This window comes from Mustela lutreola, chromosome 4 (genome assembly GCF_030435805.1).
Source record: "Mustela lutreola isolate mMusLut2 chromosome 4, mMusLut2.pri, whole genome shotgun sequence".
Taxonomy (NCBI): domain Eukaryota; kingdom Metazoa; phylum Chordata; class Mammalia; order Carnivora; family Mustelidae; genus Mustela; species Mustela lutreola.
In genome coordinates, this window is record NC_081293.1 from 116,230,997 (window position 1) to 116,250,083 (window position 19,087).

At 42.3% G+C, this 19,087-nt stretch overlaps 1 protein-coding gene across 4 annotated transcripts in view; it reads left to right on the forward strand.

Moving 5' to 3' along the window:
- Positions 1 to 19,087, forward strand: part of SLC26A5 (solute carrier family 26 member 5) — a 55,972-nt gene that overhangs the window by 17,719 nt on the left and 19,166 nt on the right. For 3 of the 4 annotated variants that reach the window (XM_059170892.1, XM_059170893.1, XM_059170894.1), the window contains exons 2-5: positions 7,454 to 7,658; positions 9,660 to 9,799; positions 16,075 to 16,241; positions 16,804 to 16,968. In XM_059170892.1, the coding sequence (XP_059026875.1) occupies positions 7,507 to 7,658; positions 9,660 to 9,799; positions 16,075 to 16,241; positions 16,804 to 16,968 (624 nt within the window). In that variant the 5' untranslated portion in view covers positions 7,454 to 7,506. Of the gene's footprint in view, positions 1 to 7,453; positions 7,659 to 9,659; positions 9,800 to 14,834; positions 14,946 to 16,074; positions 16,242 to 16,803; positions 16,969 to 19,087 lie in introns of all 4 variants that reach the window. The other variant, XM_059170895.1, reaches the window with a different exon arrangement.

Here is a 19,087-nt window from a genome sequence, read left to right on the forward strand (position 1 = left end):
ATGTGTCTCTGGTTAGAAATCTAATAATTCTTTGGCAGAGGAATTTAAGAGGAGGGTGATATATCTGTAAGAAGAGGGAAAGGATGGGCAGAGCCCCAAGCTAAGTCCTTTGGTACATTTGGTGTCCCCCCCCATTCAAAGACCCCGAGAGAGCATTCAGTCGCCAGATGTCTGGGAGACTGCTGACTGCAGGGGTGTGTGCCCAGTGTTTCATGGACGGTGGTCGCCCCACAGAGCTTCTCATCCACATTCAGGAGCAGCTTGCACAGATTTGGGGGCCTTTGGCTCTTTGTAAATATTGGACACCGTAGTTCATCAGTGATTGTTCATAAGGAAAAGCAGATAATATATGCTAAAAGTCCCAGAAGACTAGAGAAAAGGAAGCAGCTTTTTCAAATTGCTTTTAGGAAAAGACTGATAAAGTCATGAGTGAAAAATCATTTTCTGGACTACAGCTCACGAAGCCTTTTCTATATGCTATGCCCATTATAGAAAAGTTTATGACCTGGGAAGTTTAGAAAATTTTCATAATAAATAACATTTATTTTTGTTAGTGGTTCATGCTGATGCCCTTAGAGAAATTATGTGAAAGATATAGTAAGTTTGGGCATGTGGCTGCATAATTGGAAGGAAAAGATCAACCTAGGCATTAGGACTAATTTGACTATTATGTAATTAATTATAGAATTATAATTAATTCTAGAGTTATAGATATGTAAGTTGATTACTTTGTAAAGACGAACAGATGCCCTGAAACCCTCTCTCTTCTGATCCCTCCAGTCCACAGTGAGGAATATTCACAAACTGAAAAACATTACTGAACCGGTGTGTGTGTGTGTGTGTTAGTGGTGGTGGTGGTGGTTGGGTGGGGTGTGTTAGTTTCAGACAACTGAATCCATTCTAAATCCACAGAGATTTTATTGGTGTTTTGAATAAGCATGCCAATTACTGATCTCAGAATGTTGTCACTAGAAATATAATTTAAGAATGAGGAGGGGGGCCCTAGGTGGCTCAGTCGATTAAATAGCTGCCTTTGGCTCAGGTCGTGATCCCAGGGTCCTGGGATCAGGTCCCACATCGGGCTCCCTGCTCAGCAGAGAACCTGCTTTTCTCCCTCTCCCTCTGCCTGCACCTCTGCCTACTTGTGCTCTCTACCTCTCTGTCAAATAAATAAATAAAATCTTTCAAAAAAAAAAAAAAAAAAGAATGAGGAGGACACTAAGACTCAGTTTCTGTATAGTCATTCAGCAAGCATTTTTGAGCCCTAAGTATCAGCAAGCATTTTTGAGCCCTAAGTAGCCATCACTGAACAGAAATCCACAGAACTGAGTTTCCGCTCAGTTTCGTTTCCCAACAGGTTGTTCCTTTCTCTCTCTGCGTGGGCTTTAAACAATGCAGGTTCTGGAATTACTAAATCGGCATCTCTAAGTGACCTGGAAATCTGTCATTTCAAGCTCCCTGGATGACTCAGACACACTTTCTGAGTATGGAATCTGCTGGATTCCATAGTTGGCCCTGTCATAACGATGCTGAACGGCTCAGATGCTTGAGAAGCAGACCCAGGGCTGGACCCTGACCCTGACCTCCATGTTGGAGCATCTCCCACAGAATCAGTGTGAATCTTCATTATCGGCAAGCAACTAATGCTTGCCTTAATTTGAAGTTAAAAATGGTGCCACTGTTTTGTCATAGTTTTTATTTATAAATATGTGTCTTTTAAATAGGGAACAAGGTTTGTGTCTTGAGAATCTTTTTGGAGAGGTCACTCACCCCTATGTGAGTGTAGATGGGTCTGTTTTCTGGCCTACAGGGGGAGGGGGTTAAATTGCATCATCTTCAGGATGACTTTCCAACCTAGAAATCTGTGATGAAAACTCTTTTTAAATCCCTTCTTTGATAGCTGTGGAAAACAGGATTTGAACCTCTAGGTCATTTTGCTTTTCTGTGGCTAGTTTTTGTTGAAGGACCTGTCAAAAGATTTCCCTCTTTCGCCCATCTTAGAAGTGACATTTCTCGAGTGAAAGCTTGCATGGTTTTACAACATGGTGATTTATATTTTAATCAGCACACTGGAAGCTCATTATCTGTCAGATAAGAGTCTGGTCATTTGATCTGCTCAGGTTGGTCCCTTGGTGTCTTTGCCACACTTCTCCTGATAAGGGAGTTATTGATAGCCTTCGTGGCTTTAATTATTTAATCATTATTGATGAGCGTTAAAAGTTCCCCAGAAGGACAGCCGACAGCCTGTCTTTATAACACCCTCTTCTCCGTTCTTGTCCTTACCCTTCCAAGAACTCTTTTCTTTTCCCAGAAAGAAAAAACTGCCTAACAGGTATCTCAAGGAGGCATAGATCATAGCCAGAATCCTAACACCTCAAAAATATTTGAGAATCCCATGTACCTCTGTCTCTTCCAAACCTACAGAGAGTTATAGTTGCCACACTTAGCAAGGGAAATATAAGATACCCAGTAAAATTTGAGATAAAGCATGAAATTTTAATATAATATGCTCCATGCAATATGCTCAAAAAGTATTTGGTGTTTGTCTGCATTGCATTTTAATGGACATCGTATATTTTATTTGGCAACGCTAGAGAGAGTATATACCCTAACGATATCCTAAGTCCACCTAATGTTTTGAAATCTAACTTCCTTTGAGACTTGCTCCTAATTTAAACCTAGAATGAAATGTTTGTAACAACTGAGACTTTATTTGTGTAAATTTTAACAACTATACACAGCTCCTTCTTGTTTTCAGAACATAATAGAAATAAGACTTTACTTGAAAAACCTAAGCTAGATATTTTCCTGTTTTGTAGTTTTTTATTAGCTATTTCAAGGACACACATAAGCAAAGACAGTGATACAATGCATTGCCCACACTTTATTTATACCCTATCCAGTTTTTTTTTTTTCTTTTTTTGTTGGGATGTGGGTGTTTCTACTGCCATTCCCTAAGTCAGTGATTTTGACCTTCACCTGTGCCTTATCTTCTCCTGGAGAGCTTTTTACATTCACAGCCCCTGCTTGCCTCCCACACCAATTAAGCTGGAATCCCTGGCAGGAGATCCAGACACCAGTCCTGCCCCGGTGATTCCAGTGAGCGGCCAGGGCTGAGAACTAGTTCCCTAAATGAGAATGGTGGAATCAAAGAAGTAGTATTACTGCTGAATCGTGTCCTTATATTTCAAACTCATCTTCAAAATTACTTCAAATTATTTGTGGTTTTTTTATGTCTTGTTCATGTGTGTTTCTCTGTCTCTCGTAGGTTTTAAACCAGTGGTCCTCTACTCGTTAAAATCATCATAGGATGCTTTTTAAAGAAAAAGCCTGGGCTCCCCTCCTGGAGGTTGGGCTCTAATTGCTCTGGTATGGAGCCCAGGATTTCTGGGTTTTGAAAGCACCTGAGGAGATTCTGAGTTTAGGCAGAATTGAAAGCCAGTATTTTTTAATATGTCAAATACTGATCTAGCTGATCATCTGAGTCTCCCAGGGTACTTTTAAAAATTTATTTATTTATTTATTTATGGAAGAAAACACATTTATGTATTTATTCGTTTCTACTTACAAGTTGGGTCACAGACATCAAGTAGACACAGCAGTGCCTGGCAATTCCTTGTCAGTCTCTGGTCTAACTTCTCTTCCCTCAGACCTCCAACCATCTCTCTTTCCTTCTCACTTTCTTTCTTATTTTTTTTAAATTAAGATTTCTTTCTTTTTTTTTTTTTTAAAGAATTTATTTATTTGACACAAGTAGGCAGAGCAGCAGGCAGAGATAGAGGGGGAAGCAGGCTCCCTGCTGAGCAGAGAGCCCGATGTGGGACTCGATCTCAGGACTCTGAGATCATGACCTGACCCAAAGGCAGAGGCTTAACCCCCTGAGCCACCCAGGTGCCCCAACATTTATTTCTTTATTTGAGAGAGAGAGAGCAGTGGGGAGGAGCAGAGGGAGAGGGAGAGAGAACTTCAAGCAGACTCCCTGCCGAGTGCCCCTGAGATCATGACCTGAGTAGAAATCAAGAGTCCGATGCTTAACCAACTGAGCCACCCAGGCGCCCCTACTTCTCACTTCCAATACAATTCACAAAAGAGAAACAACTCATCTTTCCAGCACCACGTCCACCAGCCTAAGTGCATTTGTGTCCACATACTATGCCTTCCCACTGTGGACAGAGAGGAGCTGTCCTTGTCCTCCCCAAGGTCAGGTCCTGGGATGGAGCCCTGCGTTGGGTGCCACGCTCAGCTGGGAGTCAGCTTCGCCCTCTACCTCCACCCCTCCCCCTGAACCTGCACTTTCTTTCTCTCTCAAATAAATAAAATATAAAAAAAAAAGAAATGTCTTGTTTCTTCTGCTGTGTTTCAATGTAAACACCTTTTCTGTTGCTCCCAACCCTTTAGAGAAGGCCGTCCCATGTGCATACAGCAACGCATGCCCACACCCACATGAACCGAATGAACACTGTCCAGACCCCGCCCCTGGAAATGCTATTTCAGGAGGTTCAAAGTGAGGCCCTGACATCAGTGCTTTATACGCTCTCCAGGCCACTGTGCCAAGTGGCCAGGTTTGGTCCCACCGATTGTAGATGACACAACATCACAATCCATCCCATTGATGTCTGGGCAATTGATGTTGGGGAACATGACATCAATGGCAAAACTGGGTTTTTGCAACAGGGAATAAAAGAAAATCTGACTCTTATTAGGCCTCCCTCAGATCTACTTATCCTTTTCTCTTTAAGTGACTCTGTGAAGGAAGATACAACCTTTCTGAAATAGGACATTAGAAGACCAAGGAGATGTACAGAGGAAATGAATAACAATACATTTTAAAGCAGGCTTACTCTCCTTATCCTATAAAAACCAGAGAGGAAGCATGAGCTACAGAACAGTCATGACCTCCAACCCAAAGATATCATTCATTCATCAAATACTGATTGCCAACTAAGAGACAGGGACTGAGCTAGGTCCTTAAAGTTCAGGGTATGGTATGACCTCAGGAATCACAGTCTAGAAGAGACCAATAATTACTATCAGTGGGAGGAAAAATGTGAAACTACCTAGGTAGTAAGTATAGACCCAGTCCTTAGGGGATTAGAGAAACAGGAGACAAAACCAGGCTTTTGAAAGATATAATGATCAGGGGTATAGGGAGAATGGAAGGAAGAGTGAGGGGGAAATAGCATTTCTTATCAGAGTGAATGAAACTGTAGGCATTGACACCACGGCTTAAAGCAGCATGCATGGTATGTTGCCTGAAATATGGGTGGTTCTACAACACTGTTGTGTAATGTTCTGGAAGAATTGGGGCAGGTGGAAGGCAGGCAGGTCGCCTTGCCCTATGGTCAGACTCCACTCACATACATCAGCCTGTCGTTCTTGGGTATTATGATGAGTTCTTAGACTGGCCATAAAAAGTTAGCTGAGAGATGGGTAACCAGCCTTGCTAGTCTAAAACTGAAGACATAACAGGGTGCCTGGGTGGCTCAGTGGGTTAAACCTCTGCCTTCAGCTCAGGTCATGGTCTCAGGGTCCTAGGATCAAGCCCCGAATTGGGCTCTCTGCTCAGCAGGGAGCCCACTTCCCCCTCTCTCTCTGCCTGCCTCTCTGCCCGCTTGTGATCTTTGTCAAATAAATAAAATCTTTAAAAGAAATAAAAGGAAATACAGACATATGATCTCTATTTGTCAGATGCTGCTGTAAAATCCTCTTTCTCCAGACTAATCTGCTCATATCTTCCTTCTTGGTACTTGCCTGGATTTATGGTTAGGCTTCCTTTTTATTCTATACTCTGGAATTTTTAACCTCCTGGGACATAGGCACTTGTTTTTATGTGTTGTGACTGTGGTTGATCACACGACCCTGAGTTCGCTGTGAGTGTAATTTCAGTTTGGTGAGGAACTTTTCACCCCGCAGGGATTACATGGAGCAACGTCAGTAATCTCCCACATCCCTCTGGTTCCCACGCAGACACTTATTAGCTCAGCTAGCCGCCATCTCCTCTGCTCTTACCTTTCTTCAGGTGAGAACACTGGCTGTAGTTGTCGTGCACTGAATTTTTATTATAAGGTCTATAGTTCAAATACACAGACAAATACAAAGAATCATGTAACCAACTCCCATTCACTTACTGCAAAACTTAATCAGGTCTAATCATTTTTCTCTATTTGCACCAGTTTTTACAAACTAAAACATTGTAGATATTGTAAGTTAAAGCTTGTCTCCTCTCGGTCTGATTCGCCTTCTTTCTGAAGGAACCACCACCCTGATCCAGTGTTTCTCATTATCATTCATGGTTTTATACATTTATTACATATATGTGTCATAAAGAACATATAGCATTGCTTTATACATTTTTAAGCTTTGTTTAAATTACTGCATCCTTGAAGTATCCATCTGAGCCTTGCATTTTTATTGAAAATTAAATTTTTGAGATTTACTGATGATGACACAAGTAGATTTAGGTTGCTTTTTAAAACTTCTTTATAGGGGCACCTGTGTGGCTCAGTCGTTAAGTGTCTGCCTTTGGCTCAGGTCATGATCCCAGGGTCCTGGGATCGAGCCCTGCATCAGGCTCCCTGCTCAGTGGGAAGCCTGCTTCTTCTGCTTCTCCCCTACTTGTGTTCCCTCTCTCGCTGTCTCTCTCTCTGTCAAATAAATAACATCCTTAAATTAAAAACCTACTTTATAGCATGCAATATATTACTCTATCAAAATTTATTTTTTATTGTGTACAGGTAGACATTTGAGGGTCTTTTTCCCCCCAATTTTGCAATGTAATAAAGCCATAGTGAACATCTTTGCACACATTTTCATGTGCACAAATGTACTGGGTTTTTATTCCTTGATCATTTACTTATATTAATAGCATTTACTATGCAGCATATATATACATGTGTATTATAATATTGCACTGACATTTTCAACTTTTGACCTTTCACTGGTCATCGGGAATTTTCCTCCTGGAGATGTTCTGAACCGTGGAATAATTTGAGTAATCAAATGTGAGTATGGCATTGGAGAGGAGGATAATATACCTTCAGGAAACTTGGGGTCTGTTTAAGGACTGATCTTGCCCCTTGTCCTGATTCCTTGACATGTAAATGGTCAGTGTCAGCCCGAGTCACTATTCCCCTCATATGGACTGAAAGCCAGCTGCCTGCAGAATTTAGCCACTGAATTTAATGCGAGCTGTTGTTAAAAGCATGCACATTACCACTTATTGCCGTGGGAGGAAAGAAGTCACAAGTGGTTTTTGTTTTTTGTTTTTTTTTCAATTGACTTTAATTTCATTTGATTTATTAGTGGTGGCTAGCTACTGAGCTGTATGACAGGTGCTCTGGGACGTCCAGGGATGGAGAAGTCCTTCAAGAAACTCACAGTTCCCCAAAGAAGAGATGCTTAGGAATCTGTCAGGTTTTGGCATCTGAAGTAGGCTCTTTGTTTTCTCCTTTAGTGACACTCAGGAAATGCTTGTCTCCTGCTGTTGATGCATCATCTCCCAGTACTATGGATCATGCTGAAGAAAATGAAATCCTCGCAGCAAGCCAGAGGTACTATGTGGAAAGGCCTATCTTTAGTCACCCAGTCCTCCAGGAAAGACTGCACAAGAAGGACAAGATTTCGGATTCCATCGGGGATAAGCTGAAACAGGCGTTCACGTATGTTGTGTTTTAACCAACTTCTTTCCATCATTCAGTTATGACAGAAGCGAGGTATCAAGAAAATCTGGTGCGGTGGGGAAAAAAAAATAGCACTTAGGATTTGCAGACTGTCCACATGGTAACTCAAGGATGGGTACTTGATTGAATCCCGGCTTCATTAAATATTTCACCCTATTTATTAAATTCTGATTATACTTGCCTCCATTTAACAGTTTATCTAAACACCCTGCTTTCCTTAACTCCACCACCTTCGAAATACCCATCTCTTCCCTTCGTCTCTCAGGAATGTTCAACCACTCTGTCTTTTTTTTCCACCCTGACTTCTACCCCATTTGGCAGCATCCTGAATTTAAGTCCCAATGCAGGCTATCAGGGACACTCAGTGTCCTAGGACTCTTCACTTTGGAGGTGTTGACATAGCCATTCGCAGGCCTGGGAATGGTAATACGTGTGTGCCAACGTATCTCTTGAGAGCTCCCAGGATCAGGTTGGACTGCTGCCTCTGGACCCTTGGGACCACATGTCCACAGTCTTTGTTCACCTAGCTTCATAGGAACCCTCTGCTCTAGGTGTGATCATCAGGAGAGTTTTAAAATGTATTCACCGGAGTCAAACTGAGTTTTAACCCTAGTCCCAACCACCTGCCAACCATTTGCTTGTGTTTCCTGCTCTATAAAATGGGGATAGTCATGGTACTTACATCATAGAGTTACTGGGGGTTAAAATCTATTAATATATGCAAAGTCCAAGGCATGTGGCAAGCAGTACACAAGTGTAGCTATTATTAATATCCTAATTTTCTAAACAAGGAGATACATCTAATCTGATTTGTTTCACTCAGATTCATGGCTTTTGCCACAGTTGACCCAGATCTGCTTCCAATATCTTTCTTCAGCTGATGATCAGATACTTTTGTAAAGACATGATATAAAGTACCGTGCATACTGCAAGAATGCATTGTCTTTTGAATAGAACAAATTGCTTCCTTGTCACCCAGAGAACTTGGGGCTATCCTGGTGGTGATGGAACCCATCGGTTCATCTCTTATTCAGTGACGTCTCTGATGACTGACATAGACTGGCAAAGGACTGGCCAGGGCCCAGAACATAGTCTACATATCAAAATTAATTGAACTACATGGGGATTAAATGCAAGGCCTGGGTTCTATTAGCATGATGTTCCACCTAATAAGACAACCAGACACAGAATCCACTACTGGACACCAGTGACAAATGGTGTCTTGTTTGTTTGTTTGTTTGTTTTTTTAAGATTTTATTTATTTTTATTTGAGAGAGAGAGGGAGAGAGAATGTGAGAGGGTTGAAGGTTAAAGGGAGAAGCAGACTCCCTATGGAGCTGGGAGCCCATGGCTGGATGCGATCCGGGACTCTGGGATCACAACCTGAGCCAAAGACAGTAGCTTAACTAACTGAGCCACCCAGGAGCCCCAACAAATGGTGTTTTGAGTTTACCTAATCAAAGACCCTAAAGCATTGAGTACATATCCATAAAGCTCAAGTACTTATATAAATTTCCTTCATTTTATAAGGACAGGGAAGACTAAATGGGCATGCTGGTCAGTGGTTCCACATTCACAAACTTACTAAGTAAGTAAGTAATTCCCCCACTTTGTTTGTACACCAACATAGAAAGCACATTAGGATTTCATCTACTAAAACAATAACCTCCAGGATATCTCAATTATTTTGAAGCTAAATTTTTCTTATCTTTCATGGTGAATTGTAGAGCATCATTATGGAGCCAGTTCAGGTATTGCCATTTAAAAAAAAAAAAAAAAGGAGGGGTGGTTACAAGCAGAGATCTTCCTGTTTCTGATCTCTGCAGAGTGGAGAGATTGTTCTTAGCACAGAATGTGAATTTGTACTTATTGCTCCAGGATACAGGGAAGGGAAAATGCCTTGGTGTGAATTCTATAGAAGTGTTCCTCATTTGATCTCTGGGGGTTTTGTTTTGTTTTGTTTTGTTTTTGTCCTCCCAGATGTACTCCTAAGAAGATACGAAATATCATTTATATGTTCCTGCCCATAACAAAATGGTTACCAGCATATAAGTTCAAAGAGTATGTGTTGGGTGACTTGGTCTCAGGCATAAGCACGGGGGTCCTTCAGCTTCCTCAAGGTTAGTAGGTCTATATATTTCTTTGTGTTGTTTCCCTTGCCACCATCTCTTCAAGCAGTTGTTGACCTTTTTTCCTGTTTTCTTTCACCATGGTTGCAAATTCATACTTTTTATCATATCATGCTAGTAACCTTTACCTATCTAAAGAAATGCTGCAGAAACATATGACCCTTAAAAAGCCCAGAGACAGCAGTAGTAGACTATGATGATATTAGTTTGTAGATCACTATATTTCTAGGAACTGGCTGGGCATGGCCTAACTTCTTGCTAAGTTAATCAGTCACTTAATGAATGTGTTGTCATTGTTAAGTCCATACTCTAATTACAATGGACAAGGATATGTTGAATTCCTCTACCTATGTGTGATTTTATGTGTGATATAAGAATTTAAGAAAATGCTCATTCATTTATTCATCTGTTCAAACATGTTTATCAAGCATCTGCCCAGCCCTCCCTATCCTTATGGAATTAACTATCCAGTCAAGCAGAAAGGTATGAAGCAAATAAAAGCACATTTAACTGTATTTAACTACATTTAACTACAAACAATGTCAAACACAATGAACGAAAATAGAGTACCAGAAGATAATAATAGGGGAACCGAACTTAAATAGATAAGTCACAGAAACTTCTAAGAGAGATTTGAGCTGAGCCCTGAAGGATGAGCGGGGGCAGGTAAGGAATGAGAGGAGGCACAACTGAGGCAGAGGGCATAGCATGTGTGAAGACTTAGCAGGAAAAGAGTTCGTATTTAAAGACATAGTTTGAAAAATTCACAGAGAAGCAACTTGCCACGCAGATTAGGGGCCGGTGGCCAGCAAGGTGGGCAGTGCTAGGTCTGCAGAGCCTTGTTGGCCACTTTTTTGATTCCACTCTGAGTGCACTGAAAGCTATCACCATGCTTTCACTCAGGATTTCTTTCTAAGAGGTCGCCAGGACTGCTGTTGGGAGGTGGGGTGGGGTGGGAGGGCTTGGTGGGAGGGCTACCAGAATACAAGCAGGGAGACCAATTAGAGGTGACAGGACTCAGTATAGGGAAAAGGTGATAATGGCTTGAACAGCCTCTAGATCAGTAGCGCAAGAATCTGTTCCGTTCTCCAGTTTCCTAAAAATTAATTACAAAATGATCAATTTGTTTTAAAAAAAATCACTTTTCCTCATAATCAATTAACTGCATTTTTAATTTTCCAAGTGACTGATTTACCAGATCTTTTAAACAAAAGCCTTATACCGGGGTTTAGGATGGTTTTTCCCATCCATTTTGGCACCAACACCCCAAGGGCACAGAAGAGGTGGGGACAGAGAGGGGGACACCCAGAGGTTCAGCCTCTGAAATGGGAAACAAGTGAAACCGCCAATGAGTCAAGTGGGACAGAAAAAGCGGCAGGGAGCAACTCCACTGAACCTGTGTAAACTAATACCTCAGCAAAATCCACAGGTGCATGCCTAATTGGGTTAAAATGCCATTCCACAGATTTTTGTTTGACCTGTTAGCCATCTTCCGTCTTGAACTAAGGTGGTGGTGGCAGAAAGGGAAAGAGTTATAAAGATGCACACTATATTTTATGGTGAAATCAGCCATATTGGCTGTTGGATTGATTAAGGGGGGAGTGGGGAGGAAAGGCATGTTGAGACCTGCTTTAAGGTTTCTGGGCTGATGAGTTGGACGTGGGGACACGGAGGAGGGAGGATGGTCAACAATGACTCTTGGATTTCTGGTTCTCACCTCCAAGGGTTGGAGGTGTCAGTTGCAGACATAATAAAGACTACAGGAGGAATGGCTTTGAAGGCTAAGTTTGAACATGTTAAATTTGAAATTCTTGTGAAATAGACAAATGGAGATCGCATGTTTATACTTAAAATATGATGGGCTAAAGAGAGCTGTGGGCTAGAGATGTCAGTGTGGGGATCTTTGACATATAGGGAACATTTAAGGCATGGAAGGTGCGAAAGAGAGCCAGGATCAAGCTTTGCCCAACATTAAAGACCAACTAAAGGAGGAACCAGCAGAAGAGACCGAAAAAGAAGCATCTGGAAAGGGGGAAGGATAACCAGGAACCTGTGGTATTACAGAAAGGAGGAAGGAATGATCCAGTAGGTTGAACACTAACAGGTGTAAGTCATCCCACAATCAAATTCATATGAAAAAGGCATTTTTCTGCCCATCACTAGTCAATGAAGATAGATAAATAGGAAAAACAAAATGTAGCAAAGACAGAGATCCAAGAGATAGTAAATTGATTTCTTGTGGTTGGTAAATTATTAGTAAAAAGACTTTTTTAAGCATTGAATTAATAGATTCATGAATTTTAGTTGAATTCTCTAATTCATTTAAAATCCCTATAAAATGATGGTAATAGAGAAGAAAATGGTGTAAACTAGCAAGGACAAAGAAAATGGGAGAGCACACACCGCAGAGTAGGAAAAAAAAATGGCAAGTGATGGATGAGTAACAACTGAATTATCAGAGTGGGGAAAGCGGGTATTTGAGTGTCTGCCTTGTGGAAACGTTGGGAAATTGGCGGCTCCAAGGATTGTCAAAGGTGAGAGTCAGGCAGATGGCTAGAAGCGAGAGGATTGGTTGAAACTCTGTATAATAAGTAGCAAGTACATGGACACCCAAGTCCCCACTGACACCATTCAGTGGATGGCAGTGAAAACAGTGAAAGACGTCAAGAGCAATGAAGTCTGCATGTTGACCTGTGCACTAACTAACAAGGGCTCTTCCTTGCCCTGCACATCTCCAAAGAGCCTGCAAGAACTTACAGCCCAAGGCAAATGACAACCCACCCCCAGAGAAAAAACGCCAAAGTGACAACTGGGGGGTTCCCCAACCAAGATACTGGCTGGTCCCCCAGTTGCCATATAGTAGAGTTCATCAGTAAATAAAGGGGCTGATGCACACGAACCTTCAAGGAAGAAAAAAAACCAAACAGAAAGAAGGACCTCGTTGGGCATATAAATAATGGAGAGGGCAAAATAAAATCTGTTTGCTCTGTAATATTCTCAGCAGGTTATGAAAACATATTGAATCCATGAGATAAGAACAGGATGTGATTTTAAAGACTTTATTTACTTGGAGAGAGTGTGTGAGCAGGAGAAAGGGCAGATGCAGAGGAGCCCACTGAGCCACCCAGGTGCCCTGAGATGCAATTTTAAAAGGAGCCTTCAGAGAACAAGAAAAAGCTCATAGAAATTAAAAATAGGATAGCTGGAACAAAACACTCCATCATAGGGTTGGAAGCTAGAGGAAATCCGGAAATGGAAGAAATAGGTGAGTACGTGAGCAGTAAGAAAGGTGAGACGGGGACACCAGACGATCAGTCCTGGTGTTCTGTTGTGTATCTACTTGCAGTTCTAGAAAGATGGAGTTAAACTAAAGGGAAGAGACTATTAAAGAATATTTTCAGAATTGAAATACATGAATTTTCAGACTGCAAGAAGCGACAAAGTACCCAGCAGAAGAAATAAAAAAGAGGCACACCATAATAAAATATCAGAATGCCAGGGATAAAAAGAAGATCTCAAAACCTCTTAGGGAAAAAAAAAGTCACATAAGTATGATATAACTAAGTGGAAGCTAAGAAAGTAGGAACTCAGTAGCTATTTAACATCTGAAACTGATAAACAGAATAATAATGCCAACACATTATTTAGAGCAGGGTTTCTCAGCCCTGCCCCCTGCCGGGACAGCTCCCATCCTCAGACAGTCAGGATAATAAAAAATGTCTCATGACATTGCCAGATGTCCCTGGGGCGGGGTTAGGGGGAAAAATCCTCTTGGTTGAGAACTGTTGATTTAGAGATAAATGGTAGAAAAACAGCTGAACAAGTTGGAAGTGAGTGCCTTTGGGGAGCAGAACCTGGGGGTAAGGCAGGAGAGAGCGCACTTTTCTTTGGAGCTTTTTTTAAAGTACTGTTTGGCTTTTTAAACTATGGGCATGCATTGATTCCTTTTAAATAAAAATTTAAAAATAAAAATTTAAAAGAAAACCATGAAAATGACCATATTATTATATATGAACTAGGGATGCTTCCCCACTGTTCTGTGGCTAAAATTTTTTTCTTCACAACATGACAATGCATTAAGTGAATTTTCTAGTTGTCCCAGCTGAACCCCCTGAGCTGAGAACAAGGGTGTTTATTGTCTCCACCTTCTGAAAAGGATGCCAGACCATCTGTGCAAAACTATGAGTGAACGACACCAAACCATGTCTTTAGTGCATCACTTCAACCAGATGTATTTGGAGACCAGGGAGATGACAGAAATTTGGAGTGAGAATTTTCTAGAGAGAGGAGAAAGCACTATACATGTCCCCTCCACTTAAAGTCAAGGTAGAAGTGACTCCAAGAGAACCATTCAGAGGGCTAGACACATGTCCTCTGGAGTTTTGGGGAATTGTTGCTGACTAATTCTTGCAAGAAAAAAAATTAACAAAAGGGTGTAAACTGCCCGCCTACACAGGCAGAATGGAAAGCCCTCCAGTGAGCGTGGCCTGAACTTCCGAAGTTTCTCTGGGTAAAGGTGCCAAGCTTTCCCATCAGATAAATGAATGCTCTGGAAGGTAACAAGGCTCCGCTCATTTGAAAGGTACCTGCCCAAGAGGACTGCCTACGGAGGAGAGGAGCGTATGTCCGTGGAGGGAACCTGGAAGAGATGTAGAAACTGGAAACTGGGAGTTCCTTATTGAATAGGGATCCCCAACAAACCCACAAAAACACCCCGTTAGAGAAACAGCCGGCATTTTGCCTTCAACAAAGATTATAGCTACACCAATCGAGTAGGATTTTCTGCCCTTATTTAGGTTGAGAAAGAGTAAAACAGGAAAAAGAAAAAAGGCCACCCTTTGGCAAAGAGGAGATGACAGGGAGAATGGTCTCAGCCTGAGTTTAGGATTGGATGCAAGGGTGGGCAGGTTAAGACCCATCTGTTTAACTTGGCTCTCACCGCTTCCCCTAAAGTACCAAAAGATGAGCACATAGAACCCTCCGCTTTCTAACGATCTCTCCATTTCTGCTGGTTTCCATCCCACAGGGTTAGCCTTTGCAATGCTGGCTGCTGTGCCTCCCGTGTTTGGCCTGTACTCTTCATTTTATCCTGTTATCATGTATTGTTTTTTTGGAACCTCCAGACACGTATCCATAGGTAAAAACTTAGAGCTGACGTTTTAGTGCCATTCCATCTGGATTTCCGAACTTTGCAGTGTGCCAAAGAGATCGCATGTCTGTTACCAGAACATCCGCTTCCTCAATACTTTCGTTACTGGACACCCACTAGGGGCTTTATAAAAATAGACTCCCCCCAGATTTCCAGAATGAATAGCTTTCTTATAATCTTGGCATAACGGGGGGGGGGGGGGGAGACCATTTTTCTTGTGTAAAAAGAGCAATTGTTGAAATCTGGGAAAGAAGTACTTTAGTTCATAATATGGTTTGCTTGTATCTGGTTTTTCTTTTCTTTTATTAGTGTTACTGCATGTTCCTAGTTACTATGCATGTGTCGCATTTTCATCCTGTTTGAGGCTCTGAATTATACATGACTTTTTCCCGGTGTATTTAGGGTGAGCCTTACATGGACTTCATTACAGCCTTGGTGCATGAGGCTGCCACCAACACGGTGGCTGCCATCAAGACACGGTTTCCGATGTCTGGTGCTGGGTAACACATACCCCCCAAACGTTGCAGCTTCAGATGTTTGCTTGGTTACCTCGCACAGTTCCTGTGGGTCAGGATTTGGGAAGCACTCAACTTGAGCCATTCTTGCTCAGGCTCTGTCAGGTAGTTAAGAGTCAGAGGGGGAGCTGGAGCAGCTACTCTCTCTCTCCCCTCCTTCCCCTCCATCCTTCTCTCCACTGGGTCCTAATTGGGCTTGCTCACACTCAGCCACAGTACATGCAAGTGTTGCATCTGTCAAATGGAAGCCACCTTCACCTTTTGTCATGTAGTCTCAGAAGCCATGTGGTATCACTTTTGCTGCATTCTTTGGGTGACTAGCATGTCACAAGCCCACCCAGATTCAAGGAGAGAGGAAATCAGACTACCTCTTCATCGGCGGATGTCCAGGTTCTAGAAGAGTCCATGTGATGGAAGGTATTATCGTGGCCATTTTTAGAGAATACAATCTGTACATACACAGCTCACACATAACCCGGGGGCAGAAGGCTGATGGAGAGTGGGGCAATTTTATCAACCTCACCTGTGTCTCCTTGAAAACCGGCAACAACCACGGGAGATTGCTGGAAATGATTGCCTCAACTAATGCTTCATTATTTCAGGTCCATTTGCTGTGATTAGCCTGATGATTGGCGGCGTGGCAGTCCGATTAGTACCAGATGATATTGTCATCCCAGGAGGAGTAAATGCAACCAACGGCACGGAAGCAAGAGACGCCTTGAGGGTGAAAGTCGCCATGTCTGTGACCTTACTTTCGGGAATCATCCAGGTAATATTCACAGATGGAGAAGTGAGCTCCCATTTGTCCATTTCATAAATCTCTATTGAGCCTTCGTGGCTGGTCTACATGGTGGGCAGGGTCCAGCCGGCAGAGGTCCAGGGCTCAGGGTTCAGCGCACCCAGGAACACCAGTCCCGCTGCACGCCTTCCTGAAGTGCGTATTTATTAGGAGCTAGCAAGCCTCAGCTGGGCCCTTTAGAGATTCCAAAAGCAAGAAAAGTTTAAAGCAGATTTGATTAGTAATGCGAAGAAGGCCTCTCTTACCCACTTGGAAGGAAGAGGAGGTGACATTGACTCAGCTTGCGCCCAGTTCTGAGGAACAGGGAAAGTACAAGTGTGCCCGGTGCTCCATGAGGCTCCAAGCGGCCCCCAAACTTCCATTGTTTTTTCTAACCCGTGTTTCACCTGTGACCTGCTTAACTGCTGCAGAGGCAAGACTGTAGTGTTAGAAAGTGGTCTGGAAACAACTTTTGTGTGTTTTCTGTTGGTTTTTCACCTCCTGCTCTATCACGTGACTTCTTTGTTTCTTTGTCATTTAAAAAAAAAAAAAGTTTTGCCTAGGTGTCTGTAGGTTCGGATTTGTGGCCATCTATCTCACCGAGCCCCTGGTCCGGGGCTTTACCACCGCGGCAGCTGTGCACGTCTTCACCTCCATGTTGAAGTACCTGTTTGGAGTGAAAACAAAGCGGTACAGTGGGATCTTTTCAGTGGTGTATGTAAGTAAGCTGCTTCCTGACTTCCTGGTACTCATTCTGCCTTCTTATTTTCCTCTCTTCTCTTCTGTACCTTTAAGACTCACTTTTCTAAGAATTAAAATGGAAAAGATCTCATTATTCTAAGATTTTTCTGAGAACCCTACAAGGGGAATTGAACCTTAAAGTCCTGTTTTATTAATAGGCGATACCTCACAAGGAATTTTGTATCAGACCTTTATTTGGTGACCTCACCTTCACCCAATTAGCTGAAGAGACTGCTTTTTCTTTAGACCAAATTATGTTCTCTTTGGGAACTGACATAATTTAAAGGCATTACAGGAGAACACACCTGTCTCTAAAACTGCTTACTCAAGTAGGCCCCCAAAAATAAAAAAGTAAATCTATAAAAGATTTAACCAACACGATTACCCATTGAATCTAATAAAGTCTGTGTCGACCCTTGCACCCGAATCAGAGAAAATATAAATTATTTGCAGGCACATAGGGAACAATGATAAGATCTGATGATGTTAAAACTGATCACAGATTCTAAAAATTCCTTATTTCCTCACACAATGTAGTAGAATAAACAACCGATAACTAAATATAGCTTTAAAACCCCCATACATGTGGAAAACAAAAAACCTAGTTCTAAATATTCCATGGATAAAGAAGAAGTTATGAAATAATTAAAATCAAATGTCAGTCAAATGCTTCATATCAAAAGTTCTGAGATGCTGCTAAGGCTAGTGTTGGGCAGAAGAACCGATGGCCTTTGCAGGTGTTTGTGTGCCATTCACCACGCTGGGCACAGTGAGTGAGCAGATACGGCCCTTGCCCTTGTGGACCCCAGGTCCCATGGGAAGGCAGATAGTAAACCATTAATTGGCAAATATGTAATTAATTGCAAACCATGTTACATGCTATGGAGGAAAGGTACAGGCAGCTGTGGAAGTTGAATAGGGAGACCTTTCGATTAGGGAGCTGAGAAAGTCACTATAAGGAAGTGACATTTACATTGAGTCCTTGATGGCTGAGAATGGGATCAAACTGTAGGAACATGCCCTAAATAACTAAATTCTTTGTTTCCCATAGTAGCTTCCTACATGGAGATGTCTCTCTGTGCCTTGTCACAAAGGAAATAAAACAGATAAGCCCCTGAGTGTGTTCTAGGCATCGACAGGCAAAGGTGTGTAGCCTGAGCTCAGTGTAGCCCACTGTCTAGGGGCCACATGAGTACTGACCACATTTGGAGTGCTGAGGCTGCAACCTTAAGATAAAAGTAGGAGACTTTCTTTTCTTTTCTTTTCTTTTCTTTTTTTTTTTTAAGATTTTATTTGTTTTTGTGATAGGGAGAGAACATACACAAGTGCGTGAGAATATGAGCAGTGGGGAGGGGCGGGAGGGGAGAAGAGACTCCCTGCTGAGCAGGGAGCCTGACGTGGGACTCACTCCCAGGACCCTGAGATCATGACCACCTGAGCTGAAGGCAGACACTTGACTGATTGACGCCCTGGAGACTTTCTTTTCTAACTCTCCTGGGCTTCATCCAGACTTCAGCACACTCTTGCCTTTGAAGTAGAGCTGTTCGCTTTTTCACCTGCTACCCATGACTTCTTTCTCCCTCTTTCACCCCCAAAAGGCTTTTCTGTATATTTATCTTTGCATTATTTTGCTGACATCAACTCCTAATCGTTCCTCATGCTCGGGACTCAGCTTAAGGGGTACTTTTCTGAATATGATAAAACTACATTGAGCCATTACCAGATCTCAGAACATTGTAATATAAGATTGTTGGATAACAGTTACAACTACAGGGGCACCTGGGTGGCTCCGTCAGTTAAGTGTCTGACTATTTCTTGATTTCAGGTCAGGTCATGGTCTCAGTATCATGAGATCGAACCCAGCACAGAATCTGCGTGGGATTCTCTGTCTCCCTCTCCCCCACCCCTCCTCGCTCATTGGTGCTCTCTCTCTAAAAAAAGAAAAAGAAAAAAGAATTAAAACTATAAAGTTGTATGACTGGGTAAAAATGCCTCCTAATCGGTGGGAGAGAGAGATTTCAGTCTGGGAACTTTTCACTAGAAATACAAGGTGATGGGATGGCCGGGGTGGATTAGCACACTAGTGTGTCTGTCTG